This window comes from Podarcis bocagei (genome assembly GCF_964188305.1).
Source record: "Podarcis bocagei genome assembly, chromosome: 17".
Classification (NCBI taxonomy): Eukaryota; Metazoa; Chordata; class Lepidosauria; order Squamata; family Lacertidae; genus Podarcis; species Podarcis bocagei.
Genome location: NC_138143.1, coordinates 12,682,705 through 12,709,040, shown reverse-complemented (window position 1 = coordinate 12,709,040; position 26,336 = coordinate 12,682,705). Strand labels below are relative to the sequence as shown.

General features: G+C 43.5%; 3 protein-coding genes across 5 annotated transcripts; all 3 read right to left on the bottom strand.

The window, feature by feature from the left end:
• Window positions 1-2,468: 2,468 nt before the first annotated feature.
• TMEM52B (transmembrane protein 52B) lies at window positions 2,469-11,950 on the bottom strand. 2 transcript variants are annotated; one of them, XM_081177059.1, is made up of 6 exons: window positions 11,338-11,950; window positions 10,869-11,000; window positions 10,461-10,504; window positions 8,866-8,915; window positions 6,235-6,405; window positions 2,469-4,898 (listed from the first exon to the last, which is right to left on the bottom strand). In XM_081177059.1, the coding sequence occupies exons 2-6, from the start codon at window positions 10,920-10,922 to the stop codon at window positions 4,648-4,650; spliced, it is 570 nt and encodes a 189-aa protein (XP_081033185.1). In that variant the 5' UTR covers window positions 10,923-11,000; window positions 11,338-11,950; the 3' UTR covers window positions 2,469-4,647. The 2 variants fall into 2 exon arrangements, with proteins under 2 accessions (XP_081033185.1, XP_081033186.1); XM_081177060.1 differs by having other exon boundaries at window positions 11,350-11,950.
• Window positions 11,951-13,157: 1,207 nt separating this feature from the next.
• Window positions 13,158-16,692, bottom strand: LOC308576841 (olfactory receptor 10T2-like). Of its 2 annotated transcripts, none has more exons than XM_081176844.1 (2): window positions 15,415-16,117; window positions 13,158-15,188 (listed from the first exon to the last, which is right to left on the bottom strand). In XM_081176844.1, exons 1-2 carry the CDS (start codon window positions 15,494-15,496, stop codon window positions 14,233-14,235), a joined length of 1,038 nt encoding a protein of 345 aa, XP_081032970.1. In that variant the 5' UTR covers window positions 15,497-16,117; the 3' UTR covers window positions 13,158-14,232. The 2 variants fall into 2 exon arrangements, with proteins under 2 accessions (XP_081032970.1, XP_081032971.1); XM_081176845.1 differs by lacking the exon at window positions 15,415-16,117 and adding an exon at window positions 16,618-16,692 and having other exon boundaries at window positions 13,173-15,199.
• A 6,154-nt stretch (window positions 16,693-22,846) lies between these two features.
• On the bottom strand, window positions 22,847-25,477 carry LOC308576860 (olfactory receptor 10T2-like). The gene has a single exon (XM_081176877.1). It carries the CDS (start codon window positions 23,976-23,978, stop codon window positions 23,034-23,036), a length of 945 nt encoding a protein of 314 aa, XP_081033003.1. The 5' UTR covers window positions 23,979-25,477; the 3' UTR covers window positions 22,847-23,033.
• Window positions 25,478-26,336: the final 859 nt, after the last annotated feature.

Sequence of the window (26,336 nt, the reverse complement as noted above, 5' to 3'; positions counted from 1 at the left end):
ACAGTGCACGGAAACGCCGTTTACTTTCCCGCCACAGTGGTACCTATTTATCTACTTGCACTGGTGTGCTTTCAAACTGCTAGGTTGCCAGGAGCTGGGACAGCTATGGGAGCTCACTCCGTTGCAGGGATTTGAACCGCCAGCCTTCTGATCAGCAAGCCCAGGAGGCTCAGTGGTTTAGAACACAGTGCCACCCTTTTTCTGGTTGAGAGTGCAGAACCTGCTGTTGATGAAGTAGACCAGCAGATGGCACCAGAGGCTGGTGATGAGCATATTGGCCAAATAGGGTCTGCCGTGGCATCACCTGGCCAGCAGGGGGAGTGGCAGAAGGCCCTCTGTGCTGATGCAATGCATCCTGCCTGCTGTGACAGAGGAAGTTCAGTAGAGGGAGCCTGGAAACTGCTGGTGAAGAATAGGTTGTTATGTGGCAATAGCTGCAAACGAAGACGGACCCTGTGAATATGTCCACATCAGAGGAGCCCATTGGGGAGTCAGACAAAACAGCTCTCTTGGCCCCCTTTCAACTGTGGTCCTCACCCAACTGCTTATCACACCTGCAGTGTTTTTGGGCACAATGTTTTCCAGAGAGTGCTCAACCAAAGAAGGGTTTTAGCTAGCCATGTTTCCAAAAGGAGAAAAAAAGGGGATTTTATTGGGTGTATAAAACACAGAAATAATACAAATATAATAGCCACCCCTCCCCTCACACCCTCCTTATTTCTTCCTACAACAATAGCTTTGCAGTGATGGAAGACATCGTTTGCCAATGTCAAAGATCGAGGGATGTTCAGTGCTCACATTTCAAACAACAAAGATTTTTAGCACCTATAATGACAAGGTCCCCTGGCCAGAACCCCTCTGACATGATTTTATATCTCCTTGCAGACACAGATAAGCATGTGACCTGGCGTGTAGCACTCTTTGCAACTGCCACTAGGAAAATTAGAGCAAATTATATAGCCAAGGTAGCCACCAACTGTAAAGGAGAAGAATTTATTTGATCCTATTTACATCAAGCTATAGTCTATCTTTAACACCAAACTCTGAATATAATTGCACATTGTATTAATTAACATTATTTTTTAATATATTAGTGGCCATGTGATAATTTCAGCTTATAAATTTTATTGTTTAATGTCTTAAGTTGTATATTAAGGTACTTTTATAGCTCTGTTTAGAGTAGGTAATGTCTTGATAATATAAATGTTTTAAGTTTGTTTGTATCAATCCAGAATATTTTCTTTTAATTGTTGAATGATTCTGTGTACATTGCGGCAGCCTTTGGCTATGTGCAATAAAACTGACTGACAAACGACAAAGAATGGGAGCCGTAGTCTGAGGAAATAGTGGAGCTACCAGAAGATTGAGCATTTGATCTTTCCGTCATGACATCCAGATTTACATGTAATGTAGTTGCAAATAAAGTGACTGGTTTCTCCTTCCCTTAGGAGGCCCTGGTGCTGTGAGCGTCTTCTTGGCAATTGCCGACTTCCAAACATTCGTACAGCACAATCTGTGTAAGGTCTTGTAGGTTCACCTACCGTATTTTTCGCTCTATAAGACGCACCAGACCACAAGACGCACCTAGTTTTTGGAGGAGGAAAACAAGAAAAAAAATATTCTGAATCTCAGAAGCCAGAACAGCAAGAGGGATCGCTGCTTTTGCTGCACAGCGATCCCTCTTGCTGTTCTGGCTTCTGGGATAGCTGCACAGCCTGCATTCGCTCCATAAGATGCACACACATTTCCCCTTACTTTTTAGGAGGGAAAAAGTGAGCCTTATAGAGCAAAAAATACGGTATGTCTGAACAATTGCCAGGCATGCGCCAGTCAGAAAGGAAGTTAAACAGCTTTGATTGATTTAAATGGCATTTCCAACACTCCAGGTAACACAAGCTGAATTTCGCAGAATTTGTTTTGGCACAACTAATAAGTGCAATGAAGTTTAGCTCGAAGAATTATAATAACAGCACACACAAAACGAAATTACTGCTAGTGAATAAAATCTGTTTCCAGTTCAAAAATTGGACAAATAATTCCATAACCAGTTGATTTAGCTTAAACCCATTAAATTAGCAAATGGCACAGATGCAGGCATCATATTTATGTTTTTTATTAATAGCTTCTACAATAGTTTATTGATTTAAACTATTTTATAGCAATACAAACAAGAAATAAAAACAACAGTAGGGAAGGTACCAGCAAAGAAAGTCTGTTTTCTTGGATGGGTTAGTGCTATACAAAGTCAGATCGATATATTCATAAACAAGGACTCAGCTATTCAGCTGCAAATAAAACATTTTAATTGTGTTGTGTGTTTTAAGTGCAATATACAATGTGACACTAGATGGGAATGGTGAGCCTTATGGAAAATTCAATGTATTTTTCAAAATGCTTTTAAAAATAATAATTTCAGAACGGTTTTTATATGTGTGTAGATTCCACCCAAGGGCAATATGTGGGGGGGGGAGGGGGAGGGAGAGAAGAGGTCAAATGGAAAAAGGATAGACTCCAGCAGAACCCATTTGGCATATAGATCATAAAGGTAAAGGGACCCCTGACCATTAGGTCCAGTCATGATCGACTCTGGGGTTGCGGCGCTCATCTCGCTTTATTGGCCGAGGGAGCCGGTGTACAGCTTCCAGGTCATGTGGCCAGCAGGACTAAGCCACTTCTGGCAAACCAGAGCAGCGCACAGAAACGCCGTTTACCTTCCCGCCAGAGTGGTACCTATTTATCTACTTGTGCTTTGATGTGCTTTCGAACTGCTAGTTTGGCAGGAGCTGGGACCGAGCAACGGGAGCTCACCCCGTCGTGGGGATTCGAACCGCCGACCTTCTGATCGGCAAGTCCTAGGCTCTGTGGTTCAACCCACAGCGCCACCCACATCCCATATAGATCATATGGAACTCTAAATAGGAGTCCCAGGTCTCAGGGTGTTTTATGTTCTTTGTGCTTCCAGCTAAAGGTGAACTTTTCTTTTGCTGCAAAAGAAAAAAGGTCTCCCAAATATAATGCAATCAGGGGGGCTGTCCGATCCTTTCAGTATTTGATTATAGCTGCTTAGCTAATAGGATTTGCAGGGACCAATCTTATTGCCATCCATCAAGGCAGAGGACACCAGGAAGTAATGGTGTACAGCACGAACATTTGAATTAATACAGGACAAGGCTAGATCATAAGTTTTGAGTGCTGTCCTGGCTTCACTACAATGCCAGCGCAAATCTGTAGTTGAAACATGTTTGTGACAGAGGAAAGGGAGGGAGGTACATGCCAGGAAAAAAACAAGCTTTTGTTGGAATAAATGTAACCTAGCTGCAATAACAACAAAGGTCCGTATAGTAAAAGCTATGGTTTTCCCAGTAGTGATGTATGGAAGTGAGAGCTGCACCATAAAGAAGGCTGATCACCAAAGAATTGATGCTTTTGAATTATGGTGGTGGAGGAGACTCTTGAGAGTCCCATGGACTGCAAGAAGATCAAGCCTATCCATTCTTAAGGAAATCAGCCCTGAGTGCTCACTGGAAGGAGAGATCCTGAAGCTGAGGCTCCAATACTTTGGCTACCTCATGAGAAGAGAAGACTCCCTGGAAAAGACCCTGATGTTGGGGAAGATGGAGGGCACAAGGAGAAGGGGACGAGAGAGAACGAGATGGTTGGACAGTGTTCTCGAAGCTACCAGCATGAGTTTGACCAAACTGCGGGAGGCAGTGGAAGACAGGAGTGCCTGGCGTGCTCTGGTCCATGGGGTCATGGCGTGCTCTGGTCCATGGGGACACGACTAAACGACTAAACAACAACAACAAGCTGCAAGAAAGAAAAGCTGCCGGCTCAGATGTATGTGGCTATTCAGCTCCCTTTTCTAATCTGCCACCAGGCCACCTTGTGCTGAATTTGATGGCTGAATCAAGGAATGGAAAGACTTCAGACTTGTTTACTTCCTGCAGCGTTAACAGTTTGCAATTCAGCCATCACGCTTCACCCAGGTCCTCAGGCATGGAAAAAGAGACCCAATGAATTAATTGCACACCATATCTTAACTCACATCTTTTTTTTTTAAAAAAAGCAACAACAGTATTTCCCCCACTCAAATACTTTAATGGCCTCCTTCAATTAATCACCATTCTCACTAATCATGTAATGATAACTAGTGATAGTTTAAGGATTAAGGACTCAAAAGCAGGCAACCTATTATGTACATCATTAAGAAGAAAACACCACATGAAAAGTCAAGGCAGCAACGGATGGTCAGTGATTAAACATAGATCATGAATTGAAATTCACTGCAAACATTTGTGTTGTGCTTCCAGGTTATATTTTACAGCGCTAGTGATTGATTTAAGAGTCCAAGAGAAATACAAACTTTGGAAACACGTGTAAAATCTCTGCTCTTGCATACAATGTATTTCCACATTGCTACAGGTTGTATGCAATTTATTTAATGCATCGTGATGATAATAATAATAATAATAATAATAATAATAATAATAATAATAATAATAATAATGTAATATTTATACCCTGCCCATCCGGCTGGGTTTCCCAAGCCTCTCTGGGGAATTTGAGAATTGTAGCATTAGAAAACAGTACAGCTACCAAAGGAACATAATTTGAAGTAGTCTTGGCAATACTTGATGATGATCTGGTTCAGGAGCCTTGGCTTGATGGCTGATCTGCTTGCTGTCCTTTCTCGGCATCCACCGACTGTTTCTCCTCCGGCTGTGACTCTGGGGCTGGTTCTCCACTTCTAGCCACTCTGAATCTACTCATGTGCACAGCCTCCTCGTAAATAGGGGGTGTCTCCATCCCAGCAGGGTAATGTATGGCTGGGAGAACGCTGTGGGAATGAGCTACTGCAAGCATTCTTCTAGCAGCTGGACCAAACACCGAATGGAAGGCTGAAAACGAGGAGAACACACAACTCTTCAGGTTACTTCCAGGACCTTAAATATCAGGAATGAGCGAGGATAAGAATGACCCTAATGCTGTGATTGATCGATGGTCAAGGGGGTTTCCGCCAAAGGAATGCACACTACAGAATGCACACAGAGTGCACATAGAATTTATTGTCCAATATAACACAGAAGAGACGTAGTGGGAGGGGGCAGGGGGGCCATGGCCCTGGGCGCTCATTTTTGAGGGGTTGCAATCAGGTGCCCCCACAACGTGGGGTGTTGGTGCTGACCTTTAAAGCCCTAAACGGCCTTGGTCCAGTATATCTGAAGGAGCGTCTCCACCCCCATCATTCTACCAGCGCCGATCCAGCGCCGAGGGCCTTCTGGCGGTTTCCTCACTGCAAGAAGCCAAGTTACAGGGAACCAGGCAGAGGGCCTTCTCGGTAGTGGCGCCTTCCCTGTGGAACGCCCTCCCACCAGATGTCAAAGAGAACAACAACTACCAGCCTTTTAGAAGACATCTGAAGGCAGCCCTGTTTCGGGAAGCTTTTAATGTTTGATGTATTATAGTATTTTAATATTCTTTTGGAAGCTGCCCAGAGTGGCTGGGGAAGCCCAGCCAGATGGGCGGGGTATAAATAATAAATTATTATTATTATTATTATTATTATTATTATTATTATTATTATTAACGGGCAAGGAGTCCTGGCAGCTGAGGGTTGTTTTTTTATTTTTATTGACAATTTCAACATAACAAATTATCAAAACACATCATCTTCATTATTTCCCCCCATTCCCCCCCACCTCCCCAACCACTGTACTCCAAACCTTTTACCTCTTCCATTATGTCCAGAATCCACCTTCAACAACAAGTGATATTCCAATTCTACTAATGATTTTAACTGTTTAGAATGGTCTTTAACATAAGTTGTAAGTTCTCCCCATTCCTTATTAAAATTTCGGTCTTCCTGATTTCTGACCTTTCCGGTCATTTTAGCCATTTCAGCATACAGTGGTACCTCGGGTTAAGAACTTAACTTGTTGTGGAGGTCTGGTCTTAATCTGAAACTGTTCTTAACCTGAGGTACCACTTTAGCCAATGGGGCCTTCCGCTGCCGCCGGAGCACGATTTCTGTTCTCATCCTGAAGCAAAGTTCTTAACCTGAGGTACTATTTCTGGTTTAGCGGAGTCTGTAACCTGAAGTGTCTGTAACGTGAAGTGTCTGTAACCCGAGGTACCACTGTAGTCCTTTAACTCGATCTGCCATTTTTCTCTAGTAGGAACCTTTCTATAGATTTTAAGCAGCTAGCATGGGACTAGTATGGTTGCTCAACTCACAAGTGATGGTGCTTTGAAGAGTGCTGTCGTGATCAAATGCGATGACTGTGACTTCATAGGGCCGGGAGTTGTCGTCTTCCCCGGCTGGGTGGCAGTGAAGGCAGCAGTACCTCACACAGACAGAGACGAGGCCGCAGAGGAGGAGCAGCCCAACCATCACAACCACAAGCCCAGAAGTGGGGGGAAAGAAGGGGAGAGTCAGAACCACTGCTGTTTATTGCTCATACTAAGTAGGAACATGGGCATAGCCTATGGTTACCAGACATCCCTGTTTCCTGGGGACAGTCCCCGGATTTATAAATCTGTCCCCGGATGAAATCCGTCCCCGGAATATCCCCAGGTTTCATTTAATGTCCCCGGATTTATATTTTAAGTGTTGTAGATTTATTTGTAGGGGGACGAATGTTGCATGATTGGTTCAACGGCACAAGGCACATCATATGGGGACTTCCAGCGACACAAAATGGCGGGCGCCACGGCAGCGAGCAGATCCTGAAGCCAGCCAGAGACAACTGCGCTACCAGGCTGGCTCCGGGCTGCTGAGACTGCCACTGCCGCCACTACTGCTGAGGGGGAACCGGGGACGCCCGGCGCGTCAACTGGGGGAACTGCAGACACACACACACACAACCCAAATCGAGCCAGGTGCAAGAGCACATGGCCAACTGCCCAGCAGTGCTCTGGGGCCAGGAAAACCCCGGAGCCGACGCAGGGAGAAGGAGGAAAGGAGAAGGCAGAGAGAGAAAAAGGATGGAGAAAAAAGAGGGGAGCCCCGACCTTGCCACACCGCTGCCGCCACTCAGGAGAAGAGGTAGGAGAGCACCGGGAGGGCAAGGACACGTGGCTGAGCCCAGGACTGACCTGAGCCTATTCCACGGTGGCTAGCGCTCCAAGACAGCAGGCCGGGGCCCAGAGGAAGACCACATGACAGAGGAGACCACAGAAGAGAAGATATTACTTCTTAATTTTTTAAAATAACTTTTTAAAAATATCTTTTCCCCCTCTTTTTTTTATAAAAAGTGTCCCCAGATTCTTTGAAAAAAATATGGTAACCTTAGCATAGCCAGGCTTTATGTTGCGGGGTCAGGCTTCATTTGGGGGCGGGGCAGAACCTCAGTTAAGTATTTTCATTGATTTACTTGATTTAGGGGGGAAGCTGCTCCCTGCCCCCCCCCCCGGTTAAGCCCATGTGTAGTAACCCAAACATCATGAATCAAGCGATGAGCAGATTTCCCAGCAGTCCATCCTTTTGTTCCAAAATAAGTCCGTTTGCCCCTTCTCGGGCTGGCAGCTTTGTCGGCGCCCCCCCGGGCCTCCTCTGTGAATTGTCCTATCGTCCTCCTGCCACCAAATTGGCCAATGGCGGAAAGAATTAGAGGGCGTTCTCCTGGGCACGGGAACAACTAGACAATAGCGAGGCCTGGCCCCATGCCCAGAGCAAGGATAAATTCCTGGCCTGCTGGGCATTTTGGCGTCTCTCTCTCGCTGTGATGGTGCACACTCACCATTTGAATGGCAATGCCCATCAACTTTTGAGGGACTCGGCCCCCTCAAATACTTTGGAATACATAGGAGTTGGTTCCTATGTCTGCCGTTTGTTCCAGAAGCAGAGTAATTCAATTTGTTCCTTCAGTTTACAGTTGTACCTTGGATGTCAAACGGAATCCGTTCCAGAAGTCCGTTCAACTTCCAAAACATTTGGAAACCAAAGCACAACTTCTGATTGGCTGCAGGAAGCCCCTGCAGCCAATCAGAAGCTGCAGAAGCTCCATCAAATGATCAGCTTCCTAAAGAACGTTTGAAAACTGGAACACTCACTTCTGGGTTTTGATCATTTGGGAGCCGATTTGCTTGGAAGCCAGGGCGTTTGAGATCCAAGGTACGACTGTATTTGCCTTCCCTGCCCCACTCCCCCTGCCCCACATCTAGAATGACAAAACACTACCCAGGCACTCTTGAACTTTGTTTCTGTGTGGTGTTTTATCAATGCACACGTGCAGATCTGGTAACTGAGAAGAAAAAATATACGAACTACTGTTGGAACCTACTGTAAACCACATGTGCATGTTGGTCTTGCAAAATTTAGAAGCAGGACATCAAAAAATGAAGAATTTCTAATTTACCAGTACAGTGGTATTTTGGTAGTCAAATGCCTTAGTTGTTGAACAACTCAACTCCCAAATGTCACAAACCCAGAAGTGAGTGTTCCGGTTTGTGAACGTTTTTTGGAAGCCAAACATCTGATGATGCTTCTGCAGCTTCCGATTGGCTGCAGGAAGCTCCTGCAGCCAATCAGAATCTGCACCTTGGTTTTTGAACCATTTTGGGGGTCAAACAGACTCCCAGAACGGATTTATTTAGGCCCATTAATTTCAATGGCTCTACTCTGAGCAGAAATCAGTTGGATACAAGCCCCAACCTGCAGATTGATGTGGCACAGCCCTAGCACAGGTTTGGGTCTTCAGTGAAAATTAGGCTTCAATGGAAACAGCACTCAGCACTGCACAGAAACCCCAGGCTGTCACAATGCACATCCCAGGACAGCGTGCAGCTGGTGGCATCATTCATCAACACAAACATCACACAACTGGCACAGTTACAACATGTTTTTTCCCAAAAAAGAAACTTACCAGATGTACCAGAGATGGACCCAGTTTTGGCTTGAGCAGCTTTGGGGAGAACTGGCGATTCAAGAAAATGTTAATATCATAGAAATAAAAGCCAGGTTTGCACATCCATGAACGCCCCTATTTCCCTTTGCTTGGTTACTCGAGATTTGTTAAGTAGCATCTGTGCATTTAAAGTGATCAGAGGAGACAGGACTGTTTAATCAATGCTTAACATTCATCTGTTTCATGGTATTTAGCTGAAGACCACCTTGGGAGAAAGGCAGGATATGAATATAATAGATTGAATCAATAAATGATTTGGTTTTGTAAACTGCACAGTTACTTCAAACATCTTAAGCCTCAGCCATCTCTAATACTTCTTTTCTTTGAACATCCCAAGTGCAGATAAACGCAGGAAATTTACTGGGTGATAACAAAGGGCTTACAATGAGATGCTTGTTTGAAAGAAGGCAGGCAATATAAGCTTTTAAAGTGAGACTGTTCCTTTCAAGACTACGTTCAGCTGGTTCCAAGTAGCTCAGAACTCCTCTTCTGCACACACAATTTCCACAGCACTCACTGACATTATTTAAGGATCTCTCTAAACCTGGCCCTAAGAGGCAAAGAAGCCGAGTGCCCTTCAAAAGTTGTGACTCTGTGCATCAAGCATGGATTCACGTTTGAAGCATGTGGTCCAGGACTCACCTTAAGACTGATTCCCAGACATTACAAATCCACAATGACAAAACGCTTAGTGGAAGAGTGAGTCAAATTTTCCAAAAATTGGGCAACATCTGAACACATTTCCATGAAAAATTGTTAAACTAGGCTATGGTAACTGGCCCTTTAGGAGAAATTGACACAAGCACACAGGGAAACCCACACCAACAAGTTCAAAGTGACCCAGTACAATATCCCTTTCCCTGCCTTGTTCATAGCTGTCAACGTTTCCCTTTTTTAAAAGGGAAATTCCATTATTCCGAATAGGATTTCTCGCAAGAAAAGGGAAAAGTTGACAGCTATGGCCTTGTTACTGAAGGGGATTCTGATAGGTGGCCCCCAAGTCCCCCTCTTATTTTGGATGTTCGAAGTTGGATGCCAAGTTCCCCAAAATTTCTTGGGCATCTGTAACTTCTTTAAAATGGCTGTTGCAGCCCCCTGCACAATGAAACCAGTTAGGAAATGATGGAGTTTGTATCATTACTAAATACACTTTCTCGAGGACCCAAGCTTTCCTTACAGGGGTCAGCAAACTTTTCCAGCAGGGGGCCGGTCCACTGTCTCTCAGACCTTGTGGGGGACCGGACAATATTGGGGGGGGGGTGATAAACAAATTCCTATGCCCCACAAATAACCCAGAGCTGCATTTTAAATAAAAGGAAACATTCTACTCATGTAAAAACACTCTGATTCCTGGACCGTCCACGGGCCGGATTGAGAAGGCGATTGGGCTGGATCTGGCCCCCGGACCTTAGTTTGCCTACCCATGATTGAGACCATTGCCAAAGAGTGTGTGTCTCCCCCTCTTCCACCTGAAAACTGAGGCAAAATTTTACTTAATTTCACTCAAAATTTCAATCTACTGCAAGAAGCAGTTAATTCCATGAACATACTCACTGGTCAGTGCCTGAACAGCTCTCCTGCAGTGTCACCTGAGGAATCTTCAAGAGATGAAAAAGTCAAAGTGGCTTTTATTCTTTCCTCTACATCCACTCCATTTTTAAATCATAGAATCAGAAGGGACTCTAAGGGTCATCTAATCCAACCTGAATATACAGGGATCAAACCTGCAACCCTGGTGTTATCAACACCGCATTCTAACCAACTGAGCTATCTTTGCCTTCTTCCTCAAGGGATATAATATTAATTTTTGTTCTACACCCCAGCCAGATATTTCATTCTTCTCTCTCTCTCCACTACATGACTGAGAGATGCCTTCTACATTTCACAATACAGATTCCTTTTTGAATTCTAATTCCCTGCTGGCTTTCCTTTCTGGCCAAACCAAAATCCAAGGCGCCTTACCTGAGACAGATATGTCAGAGCAGAGATGGTCACAACTCGGCTCGTCTTCCCCATCAGTGAATCTTCTGTTGCTCAGTCTTCTGTCCTCCAAAGCAGGGACCTCCTTGCAACCTCACGTTCATCATGCGCCATCTTCAAGCCGGCATAAGAGACATTGAAATTGCCTGGGGGCGCCACATCTCACAGCTTTTATTCTTTATACTTTTGCCCCCATCACGCAGCCTTTCTTAGAAATTCACACTTCCTCTCTTTTAGCTCTGATCGATCTTCTATATGGACACACACAGAAATATAGGCAAATTGTACATGCATAATCTCAGTAGCATATACCTCAGAAAGTCAAAGAAAGCTGAGGAGTGTCTTGTCCTGTTGCCCTGTGAAAGGTGCTCCTGTATCACTCTGTAGTGCTACCTGTCCCCTTGCCTTCACCACCCCAACCCCCAGAACCTAGGGGGATGAAGCAACTGACCTTCTGCTTTACCTAGGTTGAGAAGTCTGTTCCTCTGCCTCCTGCATCTATGTCCTTATCGCTTTGCAATGAACAAGAAGGGATACTTGAAAAACGACGGAAAAAGCATTTCCCAGTATTCCACCCATGCGCTCCACTAATCCCCCCATGGCCTCCCTTGCTCCAAAGTTTCAATAAAGCACCAAAGGTATAAACATTAATCTGTAGCAAATGATTGCTACTTCCCTGTTTAGACCCACATGCTTTCCACGCTTTTTACTTTAGTGGCGTTTGGCTTTCTTCTCTCAATTCTCCCTCAAGCGGTTCCATTAAAAAGTCTCTTAACGGCCTGTTTCCCCCTTGTATAATAACCACTATTACATTCCTGCATGTTCCGCATATAAATACATGAGCTGAGCATCCAGATTTGGATATAGCAGTAGGGGAGAAATGGTAAACGTTTCCGAAGAATCCATAATTCAAATTTCAGTCGGTCATAACACAATCGATTTTTGCGCTTAATAATCCTTCTGCTCTGGGGCTGTATTGCATCTGAAAAAGTCTGGCAGGTATTTTACCCTCTGCTACAACCGTGACAACAATTAAGCTAGTGAATCATTACTCTGGCATAATTTTCTGAGGCAGTGAGCAGAACCGATGGATTTAAAAATAAATAAATAGAAGTCACGCAACTAGAATTTAAACAGGCATGTCAGGTGTATATGCTCCAAGGAGAACAGCATGCATATAAAAGTGCAGAAATACAGACAGCAGCATGTTGACACGGATGCTGGATCCAGAAACTGACTCTGTTTGGTACTGGTTCAGGAGCACCTGAACCCCAAACAGAACTGAATATTTTCCCCTAAATATTTTGCCCTTCAAGGTCAAGGTCCTGAGTGGAATACTGAGAAATACTTTTCCATTCATTTTTCAAGCACCACCACTTCTTCGCTGCAAAGCCATAAGCACATAAATGCAGAAGGGGATCCTTGTAAAAACCCCATCTGGAAGGGCCCTATATCTAATAATCTAATGGGCAAATAAAAATTATAAGCTTTTTTCCCATATGTTGCTCTGCAGGTTTAAATTATATAAATATTAATGCTAAGATAAATTTATGCTGTAAAAATGGCAAAGCTCCATTTTGCGTGTGCTGTATATGTGTCAGCCAACAATTTTCAAAAAGCAATTGTCAGAACAGGCAAACTAATTCTGCACAGTGGTACCTCGGGTTAAGAACTTAATTCGTTCTGGAGGTCCGTTCTTAACCTGGAATTGTTCTTAACCTGAGGTACCACTTTAGTTAATGGGGCCTCCCACTGCCGCTGCACCGCAGCCATGAGATTTCTGTTCTCATCCTGAAGCAAAGTTCTTAACCCGAGGTACTATTTCTGGGTTAGTGGAGTCTGTAACCTGAAGTGTCTGTAACCTAAAGCGAATGTAACCTGAGGTACCACTGTATTTGTTTGCTCCGAAGGTCTCCTCACTGAATTCAACCTAATGAGATGGGAGAATTAAGGAAAAGGAACATATGCCATACTAATTGTTCTTTGAGAAAGCCAAAGAGCAGAAATTAGGTCCATTCCACATCAATTCAAATTTCTGAAAAACAACAGACATATTTTCACATGATTCCCTGTTTAAAAATAGTCTTTACTGGGGAGAAGCAAGAGCAGAAGAAGCCACCTCCACAAAGATAAGCAGAAATGTTGAGTTTTTCCAGCATACCCAACTGCCCCCAGCCCAAATATACAGTACACGATGATGATGATGATTTTATTATTTTTACCCTGCCTATCTGGCTGGGTTGCCCCAGCCACTCTGGGCGGCTTCCAGCATACAATAAAACATTAAAACATTATATAAAACATAATTAAACATTAAAGAAACTTCCTGAAACAGGACTGCCTTCAGATGTATTCTAAACGTTGCATAGTGACTTATCTCACTGACATCAAGAAGATTTTTTAACACAAAGAACAATCTTGATGCCTTGGTTAAGTTTCAGCACTTAATGACTCTGCATGAATGTTTTGTCATGAAATTGGGGTTAAGATTTGGGAAGAAACAAGAGTAATCTTTTGAAACATGTCTTTTGTTCTAGAGCTTCCTTTATGAGACAATCCCCTTTCAAACCAATATATTTCCCAGCATTTTAAAAGGTAAAGGTAAAGGCACCCCTGACCATTAGGTCCAGTCGCGGACAACTCTGGGGTTGCAGCGCTCATCTCGCTTTATTGGCCGAGGGAGCCGGCGTACAGCTTCCAGGTCATGTGGCCAGCATGACTAAGCCGCTTCTGGCGAACCAGAGCAGCGCACGGAAACGCCGTTTACCTTCCTGCGGGAGTGGTACCTATTAATCTACTTGCACTTTGACATGTTTTCGAACTGCTAGGTTGGCAGGAGCTGGGACTGAGCAAGGAGAGCTCACCCCGTTGCTCAGATTCACTCAAAAGGACCACAGTGCCACCCACGCCTTTCCAGCATTTTACTAAACAGATAATCAAAGTTATAACTACTAAATCAAGCCCACCATTTTCCAAACGAATATTCCATATCTAGATGAGTGGAAAGATAATGCTGCAGTACTATCAGAGATCTGCTTTCTCCAGAATGTTATACAAAATTTGTTGTATTTGATGATTCCTCTTCAAGGTGAAAACTTGTATTTCCTTCTAGATTCTCAGATTTGTTGGGTGCAGCAGGGGCTTTTCCAGCATTTTACTAAACAGAAAATCAAAGTTGTAACTACTAAATCAAGCCCACCATTTTCCAAATGAATATTCTATATCCAGATGAGTAAAAAGATAAGGAACAGCCGCAGAACTATCAGAGATATTCTTTGTCCAGAGAGTTATACAAAATTTGTTGTGTTTCATGATTCCAAGGTGACAACTATTTCCCTCTGGATTTTCAGATTCTTTGGGTGCAGGAGCTTTTGCCAAGCGATTTCTTAAGCGTTATTTGGACATCTTTGTTTCTCAGGCTGTACACCAAGGGGTTCAACAAGGGAGTCACCATTGTGTAAGAGACAGAAATAAAAGTGTCCTCATCTAGTGTATATCTGGATTTGGGCCTTAAATAGATAATGGAAGCACACCCAAAGTGCACTACGACCACGATAAGATGGGAGGCACAAGTAGAAAAGGCTTTCTGCTTCCCAGCCGTTGTGGGGATTTTCAAGACAGTGTTAACAATTAAAAAGTATGAGAGAAGGATGAACAGGAATGAGCAAAACACAACCAAAACACAAATAATGAAAATGACAATTTCTCCTATGTAGTTTCGGCCACAGGCTAATTCAAGCAAAGGTGCTAAATCGCAAAAGAAGTGCTTAAGTTTATTTGGTCCACAGAAAGGCAAAGTAAATATGATTATAGTCTCTGAGGTGGAAAAAAGAAATCCAGTTGTTGCTGAACAAGCCACCAGCTTGGTACAGAGTCTTTGATTCATCAGAATCTGATAATGTAAAGGTTTGCATATGGAGACATATCGGTCATACCCCATCACTGCTAGAAGCATACAATTTGTGCACCCAAAGCCCAGGAAAATGAACATTTGAGTAGCACAGCCAATGAAGGAAATGGTCTTCTTTTCTCTTAGAAGATTTGCAAGCATATTGGGGATAATGACAAGTGAATAGCAGATTTCTGAGAAGGAGAGGATGGAGAGGAAGAAGTACATGGGGATGTGGAGGCTGCGGTCAAGCCGTATCGCAGTGATGATGATTATATTTGCCATCAAAGTAACCAGGTAAATTAGAGAGAACACCAGAAACAACGGAATCTGCAGGTTTGGGAAATTGGAAAATCCAGCAAGGATAAATTCTGTCACCACTGTTTGATTTTCTCTTCCCATTGATGCAGCATCTGAAAATAAACTTTAAAAGCGTTACAGATTGCAACAGTGCTTGTCAGCTGATGTTTTATACAAAAATACTGGGGGGAAATGCTTGTTCATAAAATTATTTATTATTTTTTGTTCTTTAGTAAATTTACGTACTGCCCTTCAAGTGAATATCACAAGCCAGTTTACAACATAAAAACACAAAATGCATAACGTGGCTGTAAAAATGCAATAACAATAATAACTTACAAGGAAGCAGGTTGGATGTTGAGCTCTTCCAAGTGACAGCAATTTGCCACAATATCCTTTTTATGATGTTTTTATTTAGCATGGAACGATGTAAACACTTAGAAATCCCACCTGATATTATCTCTACGGTGTTTCAAAACGTAAAATAATCAACCATCTTATTATCAGTGGGAGTTGTTAAAATCTACAAGTAATGTAAAAATACATGTAATTTTATTGGGTGTATTTTTTCCCCTAAAACTGTTGACTTAATCTATATTGATACATTTTAGTATGTCTACTTGATTTCCAATTTTTATTTTATCAAGATGAATATTACAGTTTGTTCCGGTCTTTCTGATTAAGTGGTTTGCGAATATTGTTTAATAAATAAAACAGCTGGGTTAACTGCATCAAAGTGACCTCCTCCGGATACAAGTGTGGGCAGTGTGTATGGAGGTACATGTCATGTGACAAAGACACATGAGAGCAGAAGCAGCAAAGCAGGCTGGGAAGTGCTGGGACTGCACAGTCATTTGGGCCTACTAAAGTTATTCAGGCCTAACTGCTAACTGTTGAGTCACCCTGACATGTGACTTAGTAGCCACTTTATCTTTTGTGCTCTCTGTAAAATGTGAGAGTCTGTCTGCTTCAGCTATGAACAGTGTTGAATAGTGTTTAGACATAGCAGATGACGCAGCGATTTCTCCAAAGCAGCTCTTTATTTGTAAGCTGGAACAGAACTGAACTGAAGGGTTCAACCAGCCTGCTTATATAGAGCTCCACTACAACGCAACAGTAACCATTTTCTGTAACTATCCAATCACTGAACGTCACTTTCGATCCCTTATTTGCATATGTGGACCTGAACTTTCTACAGTATCCCCCTGCTGGCCCAGGGTGAGAACTTCAGTACATAACAAATATTATGTGTTTTATTTTAATGATCTCATATTTATCCGCATTTGATAACTTTTTTTCAGCGGGGGTGGAGCAATAATGGGAAGTTGAGGGACCTGCACAGTTCCTTGGGGCTGTCGTTTTCATTTCACGTGAAGGATCTCAGAGGCTCCTCTGAAATTTAATTGATTGATTTCCCCCTCATCTGAAAATCTCAGGGCATAAAAATACAAGATAGAAATACAAAATACAGAAGAAAAACATAAACAAACAAAAACCACCCCCCTCTCCCACAAACACATTTAAAAGAATATAAGATGTTACTTCAGCCCAAGGCCTCAGTTGACAAGGAACGTTTTTGCTTGGTACCTATAGGTAGTATAATGAAGGCACCAAGCGAGCCTCACTTGGGAGAATAAAGCCCCTTTTATAAAAATTCCTCCTCGTTCTTGGTGCCCGCTTGTGGACCCAGAAACATGTCACCTCTTCCTTCAGCATTTTCCTTGGAAATGCAGACAGGGCACTGGAAGAAAAAGGGAGAGAGGGTAATGTCTTCTGCTCTGAATCTCTCTCTGTGTGTATGTGTGTTGGGGGGCAGGCAGGGGGCAGAGAGAGTTAAAGGCCAAAGGCCTGGTTATAGAAAAAAACTTTTTTGCCTGGTGCCTAAAAATATATGATGGTAGTCCCAGTGCAACTATAGAACTGTGAAGCCTATTCTATGTGTGGTAAATTTGTCTGTGAAAGAGTTCTGCATCTTGCCAGGGAGATTGAGAATCTTAAGTTCCTCTTATGCTTTTATCCATTTTTTGTTTTAGATCACTTTTTCAGATTCGTTGCTTTTTTAACATTTCAGTTTAATATTAGTTAAATAAGGGGCTATATTTCCTTTTCAAGGGGGATTCAGCATCATAAGTTGGTTTGTGGTGTCGTTTATCTGGGTCTGAGGTAACTTCTGTTTCTGCTTGTCTTACTTTTGTATTGTTAAACTTTGGCTGTATCCATGCTACACATTTAAAGTTCTGTGATACCATTTTGAATGGTGGGGTTGGGGCTCCCTCAGGGTGAAATCCCCAGCTCTCATTCCCCACCCCAGGGTGTGGGGGGGGGGCATCATTCAAAGCCACCATAGCCTCATACCCCTTCCAGTATTGGAGGCAGCCTAGCTTACCTCAGAGGGTTATTGCCAGGATAATTTGCACAGGGAAAGAACACCATGTGTACCACTTTGACTTCCTTGGAGGAAAGGTGGGGTGTTCAAGTGAAAATAAAGCACCAAGGAAGACCCCCTGAGAGTACAAATGTGGTTTTTGAAAGCTGCCTAGGGGTGGTGAGTTAGCCAGGTGGAGAGAGAAGTCCCCACCCTAAAATGAAAAGGCAAGAACTTTCAAACCGCTGGAACAGATAATACACAATGACTAAATGAGGAAGAGCCGGCCAGCCAACACCTTGGGGAGACAGGCGAGTTTTTATGAGGTGTTGGAAACTGGATCACAGTCAGGGCCCATTTTTTTTTCTCTTCGATTCCCATAGGGATGTGAGGCAGGGGGTGTTTGGGGGAAACTATAAAGGAAGCCCAGATCCAGCTGCCCTGGCCCTCCTGGTGAGGGGTAAATCAAGGGGCAGGGCAGGTGCTTGGAAGTTGGATGAGGATACCAAGTGTTGATGTGGGCCTGAGATGGAGAGAGAGAGAGAGTCCCCAGTCCATTGGGCGAGGCCTTGGCCAAGATCTGACTTCACAATGGGCTGCAGAATGTTTTGTTTCCCAGGAAACCAGGTGAGTTGTTTGAAAGAATCCTGAGATCAGTTAAAAGCTCATTCAACTGTCTCCTTCAGATCAGTTGACACTGCAGATGTCTGTCTGCTTCAGAGAACTGTCTTTTTTTGGATCAGTTGGCATCGGAAACATCTGTCTCCTTCGGACAACTATCTTTGGCTCAGTTGAAAGCCCAGAGAATGGTCTTCTGCCTCCCCTGCTGCCACAGAAGGTAAGGTAAGCAAGGAAGAGGGGAGACATTCTGAAGCCTTGTTCTCCCCCCCCCCACCCCATTGGCAGTTTTTAAAGATGCTCCTTGGTTATTTGACCTTCATAAATCCCATGCTCCCAGGGAGTGTTCTGGTTAATTTTCTGAGTTTTTTGGGTTTGTCTCCATCCAAATGGCAGGAGAATTACCACCTCCCCGTTCCCCCCAAATCAGTAAAATGCTCTCCCCGCCCTGCACCCTTAAATACTCCTTCCCTCAGGTGCATTTCCAGCATCTTGAATTGGTTTCTCAACTCCCAACTCCTATCAGCCCTAGACAGCAGATCCAGGGTGTCAGATGTCATGGAGTAGCGGGGGGGGGGCAGTTGGGATCTAGACACATAAAACAGGGTGATTTAGCTCTGGAAGGGAAGGGTCATATCTCTTCGGTGGAGCACATGCTCTGCATGCAGAAGCAGGGGTGATGGAAGAAGAACCAGCACCAAATGCGGGGGTGGGGCAAACCATCTGGCAGCGTGGTGCCTAAAAACATATTGTGATAGTGCCAGTGCAACTGTACAATTGTGAAGCCTTTTCTATTTGTGGTGATTGCCAGAGAATAATTTGTCTGAAAGAAAGTTCTGCTTCTTGCCAAGGAGATTGAGAATCTTAAATTCCCTTTATGCTTTAGACCACTTTTTCCAGATGAATTTGCATTTCATTTCCTTTTATAACGTTTCAGTTCAATATTTGTTAAACGAGGGGCAATATTTTCTTTTCCAGCTGCCCTGGCCCTCCAGGTGAGGGGTAAATTAAGGGGCAGGGCAGGTGCTTGGAAGCTGGATGAAGATACCAAGTGTTGACATGGGCCTGAGATGGAGAGAGAGAGAGAGACAGAGAGAGCCCACAGTCCATTGGGTGAGGCCTTGGCCAAGATCTGACTTCACAATGGGCTGCAGAATGTTTTGCTTCCCAGGAAACCAGGGGAGTTGTTTGAAAGGATCTTAAAAGCTCATTCAACTGTCTTCTTCAGTTGACACCAGAGATGTCTTGCTGCTTTAGAGAACTGTCTTTTTTTGGATCAGTTTACATCGGAGACATCTGTTTTCTTCGGAGTCCAGTAAGTAAATTTTTATTTATACCCCGCCCTTCCCAGCCTAGATCGGGCTCAGGGAAGCTAACATCGAACGTCAAATACATTAAAACACAAACAATTGATTAAAATACAGCTTAAAAATTAGAATCAGGATAAAATTAAATGACTGCCCATGAAATTACAACCGTAGGGGTCAATTTAGCATCATAACACTGGGTAACTAGCTAGCTACTTACTGTCTAGTGTGGAAAGTGGAGCAAAGGACCTTTTTGGGAGAGCAGACCCTGGGATCAGTTCTGCACTCAAAATGAAAAATTGTGTCACTGTGTGCAAAGAGATGTAACCAGCTGCAACCTTTGTCTGTTTAAAAAAATGTGGTGACTTGACACATAGGTAAGAGAGGCTTTCCAATAGAGAGGTGCCAAAATCTCCTCAAAATGTGTGGCTGATGGGCACCATCTGCAAGGAAAATGGAAGAGGAGGCAGCCCTCACCTGGATTTGGAGAGCTTATTCTCATTTATTTGTTTTTATCTCTTTTTCACATCCACCATGTCCACTGCTGGTTGGGCTCATGGAAGCACCCCAGAGGGACTGAAAGATAGATTTTTAAAACCTCATGTATAATAGCACTCCCTTGAGCCCCATTGATTTATAATTATTGATATTAATTGAATTTATGAATTGATTTTTACTAGAGAGTTTCAAAACAACTTGTAAAGATTTTAAAGGCCAAGATGCCATAAAAGCAGACAGTAAAATACACAAAATCCTCAAAGTGTTCATCCACTGGCAATGTGTAACGAGGGAAATACCTCTCTCCTTCCTTCCCCTGCTAAAAAGCTGAACCCCCAAGAGAGGCCCATAATCAATTTAGGAGGCTAGAGACGTTTAGCACAGACTCTTTTATGACACCTCAGCTTGTCCTCTCCTCTGCATAAGAACCAAGTCCCTGGATCTGTGGTCCAAGGCAGACCCCTCCTTGCTGCAGGACAACCTCTTCGATTTCGCGGACCTGAGCTTGCAGAAGTGGAAAGACACTATTGGTCATGATGACACTTCCTCATGTCTCCATGGGAGGTCCACCATCAGGAAGCCATTCACAGGGAATAGGGTCATTCTGTGGCTCATACCTTCAGAAGGATGGGGGAGCACCTGGTGAGTTATTTGCTGGGAAGTGGGTCCTTTGCCCTTGTAAGTGTAGACTGCAACTTTTGAATTCTCAAAAATGGCCATGAGTGAATTTCCCTCCAGCCAAGACCAAAATAGTTTGGAAAGTGGGACCTCTCTAGCATTCTGATGCAGGGCCAGGGGAGCAGAAAGGGAGTGGGGCTTCCTGTCCCTGAGGGGTGCTGTAATGTCTTCAAGGAAGAAGAGAAATCCCTAGATGAACAAGGTATGCATGTTTGCATGTTGCACTGGTAACCAGAACCACCAGCTGCATACTGCTGTCCAGGTTGGCAAAGGACCATTGCTCAGTTGTAGAGCATGTGTTTTTGCATGTGAAATCCCCAATAGGATCTGCAGGCGGAGCTGGGAATGCCCCCTGATAGAATCCCTCTAGAGAACTGCTTCTGCCAGTCAGTGTCAGGAGTGCCTGCAGGAGCCAGGCCCTGTGACCGGTAGGGCTTCGCAGGACTGGGGCTTTCCTAAGTTTGTTCTGAAGAGGCAAGGCACGTCCGCACAGGTGAGGCCCATTGGTAACTCACAGCACCTGGTGGCAAGAGCCGGGAAGGGATATAAGGTCAGCATTTCCCTTTGGCTCTTTGCCACAGCAACACGCTTCCTGCCTTGCTACATTTGGCTTCTTGACTCCTTGCTTCCTGATCCTCAGACCCTTGGCTCCTTGACTCCTGGTTTCCTGACCCTCGGAGCCTTGGCTTCTGGACTCCCGGCTCTCTGACCCTCAGACCCTTGGCTTCCTGACTCCTGGCTTCCGGACTCCCATTCCTGCTCAGACCCTTGGCTTCCGGACTCCTGGCTTCCGGACTCCCATTCCTGCTCCCACCCCGCCATCTTGCCCCTGGTCCCGACATCCTTTGACCGCCTGTAAACTGGACCGTCACAGTCAGTGTTGACCATACTGAGCTAGATGAGCCAATGTGGTTTGAGTCAGTAGAAGACAGCATCCTGTGTTCTCATTTAAATCAACCCTTTGGGACTGTGAGGACTGGAATCTTATTTTATGTTTAAGCATGGGAGAAACTAGGCTTTATTTCCCCTGGGTCAAAGACCCAGTTTGGCACCTCCCCATGAACATTTGCACGCACACATACAAATATGTTGGGAGTCTTAATGGCGCTCCCCTGGAGGCCTCACCCAGGGCAAAAAAACCTGGCTAGCCGCCCTCACCCCTGTAGCTCTGGGTCATAACTCTTTGGTGGAGCACATGCTCTGCATGCAGAAGTTCAATTCCATATGGCAGTGATGGCGAACCTTTTAGAGACTGGGTGCCCAAACTGCAACCCCAAACACATTTATCGCAAAGTGCCAACACGGCAATTTAACCTGAATACTGAGGTTTTAGTTTAGAAGGGAAGGGTGGCGCATCTGTGTGGAGAGAGAGTGGAGCAATACAGTGGTGCCTCAGTTTTCGAACAGCTTAGTTCTCAAACTACTTGGAACCCGAACACTTCAAACTCGGAAATGAGTGTTCTGGTTTTCAAACCTTTTTCGGAAGCGGAACATGCTCTGTTCTGAGTATAACTTCCACTTTGAGTGCCACACTTCTGTTATGAGAGTGAGGGAAGGCGGGCTGGGCGGCAAGCAAGTAGGCCTCTGCCACCCTCCAGCTCTGGGTCCCTCCGCCACCGCCGCCACAAAAGCTGCATCTGAGAGCCCCAGCACCACCTGAAGGCAGTGAAGTGCTCCTAAGCTGAACTGCCCCCCCTCGCATGGGGTGCAATGGGTTCGCCACCACTGGTATAGCCTTTCTTTGGGCATGGTTCTGAAAGAAATTAAAGTATGAGGTTTAAATTATATGAATATGAATGCTAAATAAATGCATATTGAGAAATTACAATGCTTTATTTTGTATACAATATATTGTTACATCCTTGCCAACACGTTACAGAAAGCAAATGTCAGGAAAAAACCACATGAAGGCAAAAGAGCAGAAATCAAGTGTGTTTGGTTACATAAATTCCAACCTTTGAAAAAGCAACAGATATGATCCCCTCTTCAAAAATAGCAATTACTGGGGACAAGGAAAGGCAGAAAAAGCCACCTCCACAAAGACAGGCAGAAATGGACCCCAACCGAAATATATGGGTACCAGCCATTCAACAAGAACAATTTTGACACTTCAGTCTCAGCACTATATGAACTTGAAATAGTTCTGCCTGAATGTTTGGTAGTGAAAATGAGGGCTAAGATTTGGGAGAAAACAACAGTCATCTTTAGAAATGTTTCCTTTGTTGCAGAGCTGAATGATTACAGGTTCATTATGAGAAAATTCCCACAACCCAATTTATTTTTCAGTGATTTACTACAGAGAAAATCGAAGTTGTTTGTAAATGCTAAAGCAAGGCCACATTTTTCCAAGTGAGTATTTCATATACAAACGAATTTTAAAAAAGATGAGAAAAAGCTACAATACTATTTGAGGTGTTCTTTGTCCATTAAACTACAGATACAGCATTTGTTGGGTTTCATAATTCCTCTTCAAAGTGGATAACGCTTAATTTTCACATTCTTTGGGTGCAGGAGCTTTTGCCAAGCGATTTCTTAAGTGCTATTTGAACATCTTTGTTTCTCAGGCTGTACACCAAGGGGTTCAACAAGGGAGTCACCATTGTGTAAGAGACAGAAATAAAAGTAGTCTCATCTAGCGTGTAACTAGATTTGGGCCTTAAATAGATAATGCCAGCACACCCAAAGTGCACTACGACCACGATAAGATGGGAGGCACAAGTAGAAAAGGCTTTATGCTTCCCAGCCGTTGTGGGGATTTTCAAGACAGTGTTTGCAATTAAAATGTACGAGAGAAGGATGAACAGGAATGAACAAATTACAACCAAAAAAGAAATAAGGGTAATGACAATTTCCCCGATGTAGTTTCGGCCACAGGCTAATTCAAGCAAAGGTGATAAATCACAAAAGAAGTGCTTAAGTTTATTTGGTCCACAGAAAGGCAAAGTAAATATGATTATAGTCTCTGAGGTGGAAAAAAGAAATCCAGTTGTTGCTGAACAAGCCACCAGCTTGGTGCAGAGTCTTTGATTCATCAGAATCTGATAACGTAACGGTTTGCATATGGAGACATATCGGTCATACCCCATCACTGCTAGAAGCATACAATTTGTACACCCAAAGCCCAGGAAAAGGAACATCTGAGTAACACAGCCAATGAAGGAAATGGTCTTCTTTACTCTTAGAAGATTTGCAAGCATATTGGGGATAATGACAAGTGAGTAGCAGATTTCTGAGAAGGAGAGGATGGAGAGGAAGAAGTACATGGGGATGTGGAGGCTGCGGTTAAGCCGTATCGTAGTGATGATGATTATATTTCCCATCAAAGTAACCAGGTACATAAAAGAGAACACCAGAAACAACATAACCTGCAGGTCTGGGAAATTGGAAAACCCAACAAGGATAAATTCTGTCACTATTGTTTGATTTTTTCTTCCCATTGATGTAGAATCTGAAAATGAACTTTAAAGATGTTACCGATTTCAACAGTGCTCGTCCGCTGATGCTTTATACAAAAATACTGGGGGAGATGCTTGTTCATAAAATGATTATTTATTTTTTGTTCTTTATTAAATTTATGTACTGCCCTTCAGCTGACTATCACAGGCCACTTTACAACATAAAAAATACTAAATGCATAATGTGACAGTAAAAATGCAATAGCAATAACAAACCATTTGATGTGCCTTAAACAGCACGCTATACAGCTGCCTGAGAAAAGGCCGCCTCCATTTGCCCAATGGTAGAACCGGCCTCAGTAGACCGAACGTAGCACAACAGTTGTGCAACCAGCAAAATAATTGTGTCACCCCTTAGACCTTTTATGACATTCACTTTACCAACACGTCTACACTGCAGAGTTGAATGTCTGATATCTCCCTTTCGAGGAATCCTGGGAATGTCTGCTCCCAACTTAGTGAGGCAATAGAGCCAGTTTACAAAACTGAATTTTCCATAGAACTAAAATTTTAGCAATCAGACAACATTTTGGCATAGCTCATCACCGTAGATTACAATTCTGTATTCTTATAATTGATGGGATTCCACAGTGAATGAATGTCTGGCTACAGCCCACAAACTGATGAAGGAGCACAGAGGCAAGTGAGCTGAAGAGTTTGAGGCTTCACAATATCCCTGTCAATTGAAAAATTAACAGCTTCACAAGGCATAACTCTGAACACCACTAGAATATTTTATTGAGGAGCATGCCTATCTTAACCTGCCTTTTAAACAGTCATGCAGTCAGTGTCTATTCCAAATTGTAGCACCTCTGCAGCGTCTTAGGTTGCAGTCTTCACAAGTCCTGCTAAGCTACCTCATACTCCTTCAGGAAAATATTGGATCTGGAGCATTGTGCATGAAAAACAGTAACTCTGCCATTGAGTATGAATCTTGTGGCCAAGATAAAAAAGAGTCAGGTGCTTTGAAATTTTTCTTATTTACCTTTAAAGTGGTATAGACAAGAGCATGGGTAGGCAGGCTAAGGCCCAGGGGCCAGATCCAGCCCAATTGCCTTCTAAATCTGGCCCTTAGACAGTCTGGGAATCAGCATGTTTTTACAGGAGCAAAATGTAAGCTTTTATCTAAAATGCATCTCTGGATTATATGTGCGGCATAGGAATTCGTTCATCCCCTCCCCCCCAAAAAATATAGTCCGGCCCACCACAAGGTCTGATGAACAGTGGACTGGCCCCCTGCTGAAAATGATTGCTGATCCCTGGACAAGAACATCTGAAGGGCTGAATGAATGAATTCAAACCAAAGCTGCAGAACCTCAAACAACAATAAACTTACAAGGAAGCATGATGGATGTTGAGCTCTTCCAAATGACAGCAGTTTGCCACAATATCCTTTTTATGATGTTTCTACTGAGCATGGAACAATGTAAACATGATTATAAATCCCACCAGATATTATCTCCACGGTATTTCAAAACATAAAATAAACAAACCATCTTATTATCAATGGGAGTTGTTAAAATCTACAAGAAATAATTAACAATACATGTAATTTTATTGGGTGCATTTTTCCTAAAACTCTTTAATTCATCTCTATATTGATACATTTTATTATGCTACTTGTTTTCCATTTTTTCTTTTATCATGATGCATATTACAGGTTGTTTCGGTCTTTCTGATTAAGTGGTTTGTGAATATTGTTTAATAGATGAAAATAGCGTACAGGACAAATGGCTCTGGGGTAAGCCACACCCATCGTCAAAAAGGCAGGGAAAGTTCCATCTCATGAAACCTAACATCTCACAAGGGTACTGAAGACATCAGGGTTCAAGGAGATGAGCGTAAACTGACTATTTTCACAGACTATATATTACTGATGCTCCACAATCCAAGCTAAGCCCCTTTTCCTTTGCAGAGGGTACTAAATAATTTCATGGCAGTATCTGCATTCTCAGTGACTTCTGGACCCAGGTGTTCAATCTAATTCCTATTATTGTGGGTCAACCCTTGGCAATGGATCCAGATTTGGCATCACTTTCTCTAGAAAGCAATACAACCCAGCCATTGACCGCTATCCTCTTGTATTTATGTTCTAAGCAGCAGCTAAAATCTCCATTGCTAGTCACTGGAAATCCATATCCCCATCCCGGTATTGTTGGTTTGGAAGGTTATGGGACATTGCGCTTTCTGAACATCTAACATGTCAAAGAGGGCTTAGCGGCAGGGAGACGAAAACTGGCTGTTTCTATCCCATTTGGTAGCTCTTTCTATCCTTTGGCAATGCTGAGCCAAACAAGCATCAACCGTCCCATAGCCCAAATAAACATATGGAGAAGTTTT